The sequence below is a fragment of the Sabethes cyaneus genome, chromosome 2, assembly GCF_943734655.1.
Source record: "Sabethes cyaneus chromosome 2, idSabCyanKW18_F2, whole genome shotgun sequence".
In the NCBI taxonomy this organism is placed as follows: domain Eukaryota; kingdom Metazoa; phylum Arthropoda; class Insecta; order Diptera; family Culicidae; genus Sabethes; species Sabethes cyaneus.
This window is the reverse complement of record NC_071354.1, coordinates 19,457,582-19,467,785: the sequence shown is the minus strand read 5'-3', so window position 1 is coordinate 19,467,785 and position 10,204 is coordinate 19,457,582. Positions and strand designations below refer to the sequence as shown.

General features: G+C 39.1%; 1 protein-coding gene across 2 annotated transcripts; it reads left to right on the top strand.

The window, feature by feature from the left end:
- Positions 1-233: 233 nt before the first annotated feature.
- On the top strand, positions 234-9,561 carry LOC128734880 (mobility group protein 1A-like). Of its 2 annotated transcripts, none has more exons than XM_053829270.1 (3): positions 234-343; positions 7,925-8,122; positions 8,256-9,561. In XM_053829270.1, the coding sequence occupies exons 2-3, from the start codon at positions 7,973-7,975 to the stop codon at positions 8,439-8,441; spliced, it is 336 nt and encodes a 111-aa protein (XP_053685245.1). In that variant the 5' UTR covers positions 234-343; positions 7,925-7,972; the 3' UTR covers positions 8,442-9,561. The 2 variants fall into 2 exon arrangements, with proteins under 2 accessions (XP_053685245.1, XP_053685246.1); XM_053829271.1 differs by lacking the exon at positions 234-343 and adding an exon at positions 6,447-6,569.
- Positions 9,562-10,204: the final 643 nt, after the last annotated feature.

The window sequence follows — 10,204 nt, the reverse complement described above, 5'->3', positions numbered from 1 at the left end:
TAGTTGGACGTTGGACGCACACCACCGGATCTCAGTGGCATATCAGAGCAAGGGAAAAACAAACGCGCCACGCATAAAAAAGCTCGCCTCACGTCGGGGTTTCGCTGTGGAAGTACACGGCGGTAGTCAATGTATCGCTGTGTTAGTGAGCTGCCCGACCGAACTGCCGACCGAACCAACCCAGTATAAGCCAGGCCGATCGGACTTTGCTGCCTTGTTCGAGCTTCTCTTCTGTTCATAGTAGCCAGAGTTAGCAGTTCTGTTCGAAGTGTTCCTCCATAGGAAAAAAGTGATCATAAATTAGTGAGTTTTGAACAGTGAAATTCTCCAGGAAATTACTCCGGTGAGTGGATTTTCGCATTCTAGGCCCTGCGGCCACATCTTTCAAAGGGTTTATTCCGTGTTGGTTCCGGAAATCTGGTACTTATTTCTAGCAGAAAATGGCTAAATCCTAGCGGTTGGCTGGCGTGGGTTCGCGAACAAATTTCTTCTATGGCGGCCATAGTAAAATGTTCGCAGCCGAGTCGGCCTCGCAAGATGGCAATTTTCGGCGGAAATACTACCGGACATGTTCGGATCTATATTCAGGCCGTTTTTTACACACCCCAGCTAGCAGCTGGAACGCCATTTGTGTCTCACTTAAATTTTTCGTTGAAGGAAAAAATTATCGAAAAGCAAAATGGCTTGAGCCATGACGAACAAATGGCTTCCACTCTAGTACTAGCCGTCGAACAATTGCAAGGGGCAAAATTTAAAAAATAAATTTCTTCAACCAACTGGTTCGAATCGAGGGACCGTGTTCCACGATCGTCCTAGTTTTGCGAGCTGCATCGATTGGTACCATTGTTCCAGGGTATCCGGAGGAAAGTTTCCGAGTTTGACCCATTTCGCGCCAAAACAAATTTCCTTCGCAAAAAGATGAACTTGGCCATAGGAGCTAAAAATTTTGTTCGAAGATGATGACGGTCGTCGTCGTCGCCTTGTTGGAGCGACCGAGTTTCATTCACAACGGGTTCACACGCACACATGCTGGCTCCGCACAGTCGCCCACTCTAGGCGAGTGATTGCTGCGCATGTGTTGGTTTTGGTACTGATAGCGCAAAGCCCACGTGAACCCACCGGCGAGCTTTCGAAATGAACGGGGTTGACAGATGGAATGAACGATGGGGACTTTTTCCCAATCGGTTCATGTCGTGTGTTGACACTTTACTGTTTGAATTTTTTTGATTTAATTAGACTATTTGAAAATGTTTCAAACGTACAATATTAAATATCTGGTAAATGCAAATATCAAACATATGAAAGAGTTATTACTGCTACATTAGATTGTATGATTCGATTTTCAACAAGTTCCATTAACTGCTTTTTATCAATCATTGAGACCGTGGACTCGTAAGGGACGAATTTGAGAAACTTGAATTCCTTGAAATTCCTTCCTGCTGTTTATTTACTGTATGCTGTAGTAAATATGCTGCCTTTTAGCGATGAAAACTAGGTCAAACTGATGTGATAGAATAATAGATTTATGTTATCGCACCGAGAGTACTGATAATATATATATGATTTTTTAAACTTGCTCAGTTATAAATTCATAAATGTAAGAATATTACCAGCGACGCTTAAAAGTTAGCAGAGCCTGAATGTTTGTTTGGTAACCCGGTATATAACTATTTTACGTTTGAGTAGTTTTTAAAATTATCGCATTAGTTTGGGCCGAATGGTCCCAGAGTTCCATGCAATTATGTATCACATGCGTAGTTCAGCGGAAGCAACACTGCAAAAATTAATGGTTTTCTACTTAACTCCAAGGAAAATTTGATAGAAATTCCACTGCATATTTTGTTGGTGTCGAGCTTTGTTCAGAAAATTTGATTACCTTAAACACCTTAAACGTTTCACAAACGTCAAAAGTTTATCTTATCAATCTTATTGCTACCATAGCAATTCAGAAAAAAATATCTGGAAAAAGTTGTTGACAAAATTTTCGACAATAGTTAACAGCTCCCAAGAAAAGTTAGGAAAAGTATGTTCTAAATCCTATTTTCAAAATATTTTTTCTTGTTGGCCGATTTTGAATCTTTATGGATATGATAAAGGGAAAGGAACTGTCGCTCAGTTTATCAATTTCCCACCCTTTCGTACGCGATGAATTATAACCGTCGCCAGTCGTCGCGAGGGCAAATATCGTTTATTTTGTCAAGTAAATAAATAGCTTGCATGCTAGATAAGCATAATATATATTTATAACTTACATACAGCCAAGCAGATTGTTTCTGCGACGATTTCAAGCTATCAAAAAAGTGAGCAGCGCGTTTTGTTACCAAAGAAACGGGCAATATTTTGAACGAAATTTCCGCCAGCGAAATCAAATGGGCAAAACATCTCGTTGGAAACAAGTCGACCGAAATAAAGATTCGTTCGAAATACAGAATAGGGGTGAATGCGTGTCAACCCCGCGCATCGGTGACATACACTCTTAAATGAGTTTACCCGTAAATTGGTTGAATTTAGCTAAAGCTAGGTTAAAACTACTCAAAATGCTCTCAAAGTGCACAAATTCAGATTTTGAGTAGTTTGTTTATTAGACATTTTACATTTTTTGGTGCATTCGTGTCTGTTAAAAGGTTTTATCATCTATTTACAACTGTTTGTATACCGTGGACCCCCGTTCGTTTGACCATTTTTAATCTGAACACTTTTTAATCTGAACCTCGCTGGTTTGCACAACGTGCAAATTAAAAATGGTTCAAATGTCATTCTCAGCATAACATCATTTGTTTATGCAGACAACGATTTGTTTGTACTGACCTGGCGTGTTTAATCGGTTTCACATTTCGTTTTCCTAACGATTAAGATAGAAATTCGATCAGAAAATGCAATATTCGCACTTGCAACTGCCGACTAAAACAAACCACCAAAACAATAACAAAAAGCAGGGCGGCTAGTTCACAGCGGTTTTAGCATATTTCGGGTTACCAGTTGTTCAAATTAAAAAGTAACCCCGTTAGTTTGCATGAGGAATCGTTCAAACGAACGGGGGTCCACTGTAGTGTTTTGAGTAGTTTTTCAACCAAAAAATTGGTAAGAACTTGAAAGTGTGTTATTTGTCACAGAAAATAATTCAATTATCGGTAGCAACCCAAGTAACAATTCCAGGTTTATCAAACGCTTTTATAGTTGATTTTATTCAACCTGTGGCTGATCTATGGTTTAGGTTTAGAAATGAAAACCTTTTTTCATCTCTTAAACACCTAAATCTGGTGATTTTATTAAGCTTCAGGCAAATTAATAGCTGCTTTCGAAGCTGCAATGAAGCTTAATAAAAACTTTTTTGCGCTTTAAAATAGCCAATTTGCGCAATGCTGTCAATTCTATTTTTAGAACGAGAAATAGTTTTGCAATCTGCTTTTCCAGTCGCTTAATCAGCGCTTCATCAACCTTTATGCAGCCAAAAAATGCATGACTTTTTTCTGGGAATTGAACCCGCCATCTTTTGATCCATAAGCACTCACCGTATGATCCGCCCCATTTGCATCTGCAGAACGTCTAGCGTGAAGCAGTCGATAATGTGGATAACTGACAAACTTTTGCTGTCAGCCGAATTGCGAAATTCTATGATCTGACAGTATGTGTGCTGTGAGCCGAAAGAAAACTTGGTAGATGTTTGTAAAGCCACTTTAACACCGTTAAGCAGCCTTAAAGTAGTTTGAAAGCTGTGAGCCTAATGAAAGCTTCCACTCTACATTTTAACACCTTTAAGCAGCCGTAAAACGGTTTGATGTTTATGGCTATTTAGAAGCAGATTGTTTAGCAGAAAAATCCGCTATTGAGCTTTTTTATCAGCTTTTGGGAGAGAACTGGTTTGAAAAACTTAAAGTAGCTTAAACATCGCTTATTTAAACACCATTTGAGTGCTTACTTTATGTAGCTTTGATCACCTTAAACCAACCCATAAACAGCCATTGCTCTTGCAATTCAGCTACCGTTGTTACTTGGGAAGTAGCCAAAATTGGTTGAATTTTCCACCCAAAATTTGAGTGCGTACACTTTAAAGGCATTTTGAGTAGTTTCAACCTAGCTTTAGCTAAATCCGACCTATTTACGGATAGAATCATTTAAGAGTGTAGGGTAGTTTTTGTTCATCAAGATGATCAGGATGAACTAGGTCAAGTCACGGCTCCAAAGTTGTTGATATTTGTTTAATTTTTGGGAGAAAAAATAGGAAGGATTTTTGCTTTTGTCTTCACATAAGTTTCAACAGTTTGTATAGATTTCGTCTAAGTGAAGCAGCCCCAAAAATCTTTTAGTTTCACAGTCGCGAATGAATGAATTATTATGTCAATCAATGTGTTCGTTTACTAAAAACATTACAATCAAACGGTTTTTTTACGCGAATTTCGGAATTTACGCGGTTTTTTACGCGAATTTTGGAATTTACGCGGTTTTTACACGAATTTCGGAATTTACGCGGTTTTTTACGCAATTTTCGGAATTTACGCGGTTTTTTTTACGCGAATTTCGGAATTTACGCGGTTTTTACGCGATTTTCGGGATTTACGCGGTTTTTTACTCGATTTTCGGAATTTACGCGAATTTTGAAATTTACGCGAATGTCGGAATTTACGCGGGTTTTTACGCGATTTTCGGAATTTAAGCGGTTTTTTACGCGATTTTCGGTATTTACCCGAATTTCGAAATTTACGCGGTTTTTTACGCGATTTTCGGAATTTACGTGGTTTTGATTTACGCGGGACGTATCCTTCGCGTAAAAAGCGACTTGAGTGTAATTGGTGTTATAGCATACAAAAGCCTGAATCTAAAAAACGTCAATCAATCATTGACATGGGTCTCAGTATACCAAGTGAACTAAGCCATTTTCAAATCATTTGGTGAAGTTGACAGAAAACGGTAAAATATTTGAAAACAAATCATTCACTCAACATAATTTTCACGTCGAAATTACGGGAAAATCTATGTGAATATTTTTCATCTAACTTTTCCCGCACTATTTACGTGAATTCCACGTAGTTTGCATTAGTATTCGTGCTTTTACGTGGAAATCAGAGAGATGATTGTATTTTCCAATAATGGTCAACTGAAAGTCACGTAACTCCCTGTAGAGAAATTTACGTGATTTTTCACGTGGAAAAAAGTGTGGATTATTTTGCGTGCTGTGCAGCAGACTTTGTGAAGTTTTTGTTACTTAATTTTACTGACAAACTCTTATTGAGAATCAACTGACCTGATTTTCAGAGTCGTTATAACCGTTTTATCTTCTACAATGCAAAATGAATGTTCCTAAGATTAAAAAAGTATGTTTTTTTACTGATTAGTTCGTGTAAATTGACATTTTAATCTTATAAATTGGTATCGTTAATCAATATTCAAATATCTTAACTGTAAACAAATAATGGCGCGCTTCGCACCGCATTTAATGGCCAAACACGCTCTATAAACAACCAAAACCGTTTCAGAACCGCTTAGGGATGCTGAACGCAGCATGAACGCACTGCCTTGAAAGTGTTCATTTCCTAACCGTCTCCGAACAACGGAATTCGTGGTGGTAATACGGCGAAGCGGCAGATGCGAATAATTTTCTCTGCCTTCAACAAACACCACCACTGCAGCCGAACGAACCGAAGTGCTCTTGTACGGACCGCTAAATCGGGCAGTGTCTAATCCGCTCGATGGCGTCACAACTTTTTGAAAACCAGAGCGCCGTGTCCGTATGTATGGCGGTTATTAATGCTGGCGAACAGCGCTTATGGTTTGAAGAAATATGATTTTCTTATTAAACATTTATTGTAAGGGTTAGTAAAATGCTTCCAATGTTACAAGGGTATAAACCTAATCGATTGAGACTAGTTTTAAAGCCATACGTAATCTAGGTGAAGAGAATCTACCGTTTTATGATGTAAATATAAAAACGAGGTTTTCTTTTGAATGGCGTCAAATGAACGGGTATAACACCGTTTAGACATTTATAGCCGTGGCTGGAATCGTTTGGAAACGATAGCCTTTGTATGCGGTCGAATTTTAAATAAAAATTATTAAAAAACAATATTCGCGCTTCGAACATAATAGCCCTTGGCTGAAGCACATGAGTTCAACGTCAAACCGCTCAAATGGCTGTCGACGCCATTGACCGTGCGAGACACTGGCTAAAAGTTCATCCCGTACAAGTCCGATACCGTCGAAGCGAACACCAGATTCATCTATCCGCACGCGGTTTTTCGTACGGTTGTGTGCGTGCGAGGGCAAGCTTTTACACATACCGTACCCGGCGAAGGATGTGTGAGAAGGAATCGATGCAAAGTTTACCTTGCTTTTGCTTTGGCTGCCTGGTCTGATTGGCTAGGTAGTGGAGTCTTCACCAGCCAACTCATAGCCGAGCAACCGAGCAGTCAGTCAATCAGTCGTAGCTTCATTCGTCGATCCAGTCGGTTGTGTTTTCAGTATTGCTCCTTCGAGTTCCCGGTCAAGAGAACAAAAATAGTACAAGTTCTGTTTCCCCCAAAGTGGTGTTGGTGTGTAAGAAGCTTTTTCAACACACTACCGAGAAGAAAAAGGTGCGTTTTTGAAATGTGTTAGTTGTGTTTACGTTTTTATTACCGGCTAATTTGAGTTGAATAGTTGATTTACTATAATAAAATAAGTATAAAGAAAATTTTAAACAATTACGTGCCGTTGAAGCTGGAAAATGGAGGTGCCTTTCCCGCCGTGAAATATTGATTTTTCATTAGGCGGAAGCGTAAGCATAAAATGAGCGTCCTCTTTCTGTGCGTCTCCTAGGAAACCGAAGAGCAAAAAAAAAAAGGTTGCTTTCCACTAGCAGAGTATGCACAGAGGTGACCCCGGCCTGCCGCCTATTTGCCTGTCCTCACCAAGCCTACTTGATTCGCAAAGGACGCGCGCGCTTGCCTGCTTTGCTCGTACAAATTTTTGGTCGTCCATTTTGTATGGAAAGCACAAAAGCATAGAAGTAAACGACCGGAGAAGAGATATGGTACCAAGCTTGCCACTGCCACTCGCTATAGGCGCGTTGGTTGGCTTCAGCAACGCGTACGGACCGTGTAACGAAGGCGAATAGAACTTGCCTCCAAGCGAAAGGAAAAGAAGACTTGATATTCGATCGCTTGTCATGTAACGGATAAAAATTGCTCGCCGCCGCGTGGCTTGAAACCGGAAAGAGAAATATTAATTTTACGGCGTGCTTTTTATACTGTAGGGCAAGACCTTGTTAATGGTGGCTTTTTAGTCGCTCAAAATTTCCTACTCAAATCAGAAAACATTTCTCAACCATTCGATTTGAGTGAGTCAACCAGTTGTTTGATTTTTCCGTTGCATTTGCCACCATCTTTTTTAACGATGGGAAAAAACTACAATTTCGGTCGTTAATATGTTTTGCTCTCACATTTTTACTAGAAAAAACGGCATAAAATCAACGTTTATAAATGCTTGTGTTTTGCCATTTGTAACTAAAGTTAACCAGCAAAATGGCTAACTTGTTGATATCAAGTTTCCGTTAAAAATAAATTTTACGCACAGCATATCTGCTTCGCCTGTGCCTACTTGATGATAGCATAAAAGTGCTCTCATTTTTTCAAATGTACCTGAAGCTTAATCATCTTCACCAGCTCACTGGTATATTTTATCTAGCAGTAAAGCATTTTTTTTTATCAAATCTGAAACGTTTTTTAACTGATTCACCCGTTCATCTGATTATTGCTCCACGGATAAGTGTAACGGCTCTTGCGTTGTGGAAAATGCTGAAAAGTTTGTTCTAAACTCAAGTTGAGCTATAGATTAATCTACCATTTTAAACGACAGCGCGAATATAATTAAAATATGCTCTGATTGATCACAACTAAGAACCGTCTGTACCTGTCGTCTAATTTTTCCCGTTTTATGGTTTTGCTTGCAGATTTTGTATTTCGCTTTTTCCATCAGTAAATAAAAACCAAACCTAACAATGGCCGAGAAACCGAAGCGTCCTCTATCCGCTTATATGCTGTGGCTGAACTCTGCCCGCGAACAGATCAAGAAGGAGAACCCCGGAATCAAGGTGACCGAAATCGCCAAGAAGGGTGGTGAGCTATGGAGAGGCATGAAGGACAAGTCCGTAAGTATCCCGTTTATCCTTGATTTGTTTGTTTTCATTAGATATTCCAACCCGACAAAGGGTAGTTTATCCGTAAACATCCACAAATCTAACGTTCATGTATTTTTCTTCCTACAATCAATCAAATCATTAGGAATGGGAGAACAAGGCTGCCAAGATGAAGGACGAGTACAACAAAGCCGTTCAGGAGTTCGAGCGAAACGGTGGCAGCAAAGATGCTGGCAAGAAGAAGAGCAAGGGCGCCAAGAAGGCCCCCAAGAAGAGCAAAAAGAAGGACTCCGACGATGATGATGATGAGTCCGGAGAGGAGAGCGACTGAACTAATCAACCTTTAAAGTAAAGTAAACTGACAAACATAAAAAACCGTAAAAAATTACAAAAAAAAGTTTATTTTTAATTTATTGTATAAATGTTCGGGGCCTTACTTCTCAATAGCAGAATCAGGACTAGTAACAGACGCCAAATTATCAGAATGCAAAATCATAGTCTAGACAAAAACATCATCAGGATGCTAACCAAACAAAACGGTGCAGATGAAAAAAAAGTTAAACGGTTTTGAATTGTTTAAGCCCGCAGAGCGTACCTTCGCAAAAGGAAAGGTCAGTCTCTCTCTCTGTGAAAGTCTGTCCTCGGCGGCAGCACTACCTAGTGTTTGCGTGAACTTTTTTTCGTCTCACTTCATAAATGACAAAATTGATAAAAAAAATATTGGCAGCGAACTCCGGACGTTTGTTAATTTTTCTTTCTTGAATACACATCTTGATCATAACGCAGAACGAACGCGTACATCCCCTTTATTTTTTTAAGGAAGGCCATGTAATATTAAACGCAGGAGATAAGAAAAATTTTAAAACACAAAAAACAACCATAAAAACAAAAACATACTTTTAAGTTAATTAAATGTGTATGAAACAAAAAAATTAAAAAAATGTAATCTTAGGAGAAGGAAAACCGTAAGACATAAGTGTACTCACAGCAAAATACACAAAAACAAAGCGTAAATATACTTAGAGAAATGGAACATTTTCCTGTAGCAATCAGTAATTTTCTACAGTAGAAAAACCTTACAACAAAATAAACGCTAAACAGTTTGTTTTAAAACACGAACATTTCTTCTCATTTTTTGTTTTCCCTCTCGATCGTGTCGGTTGATTAGGAAGAGTATGATAAGGATATTAAAGAAAAGTATTGCAGAATTAATCACATGAATGCGTAATTACCCCGACAAAAACACACATACATACACAACACACACGGATGGTTTTCTCTCTCGATTTGTGTAGTAGCAAGTGGTTTTTATTTTTCGTTTGTTTGAAAAATCTTAACGATTAAAGTTGATTTCTTGTGTAACCACGCGCGCTGCGAAGGCGGCAGACGTTGGAACACGTGTGGATGTGACACAACTCACACAGTGAAGCTAGTTTAAATAAAAACTAAGATTGTAAAAATTAATCTGTGTTGTTTATTGTTGTATGTATCCATAATAAATACATACGTTTTGGATGTTGAGTGTTTGCTGATTTTAATTATTGAAATCAATGTGTTCTCAGTTCTTAAAGCAACACTCATAGAGTACTCTGAATGTTGTCCAACTTTTTGTGAAAGACTAATGTTCATTAGTTGAGCATCTTAGTAGAGTCTAATGAACAGAATGAAGATCTTACAGTCGTCAATGACTTAGGTACTCAGTTTGACGAACAGAATTTAAAATTTTACAATCGACCTTCTTTTGTTAGCCTAAGCGCGAAAATAGCTCGTACGTCTACTCGTCGGCAATCCCCTGAGCGTCTGAACGCTCGCATGTCAGCTTCGATTTGGTTGAGCCATCTAGCGTGTTGAGCCCCTCTATTCCTAATGCCGGTGGGGTCCTTGAAAAGAACAGATTTCGCAGTACTATCGTTCGACATCCTCTCGACGTGGACGAGCCATCGGATGCACCCTGGTGGCGTTAAAAACGTACAGGATAATTCATCCCCTTGCCGCTATTCGAAGGGCCCTGAGAGTGATTTCGAAAAACGTATTTAACACATGGCTCGATCTAGAATAGCTTTGATCAGCCGCGTCAGTTGATCTGCATTATCT

Excerpts from the sequence above, each read along its gene's own strand:
- LOC128734880 (XM_053829270.1), top strand. The coding sequence starts at position 7,973 with ATGGCCGAGAAACCGAAGCGTCCTCTATCCGCTTATATGCTGTGGCTG. Across the intron at positions 8,123-8,255 it reads GAGGCATGAAGGACAAGTCC|GAATGGGAGAACAAGGCTGC; the intron begins GTAAGTATCCCG and ends TCAAATCATTAG.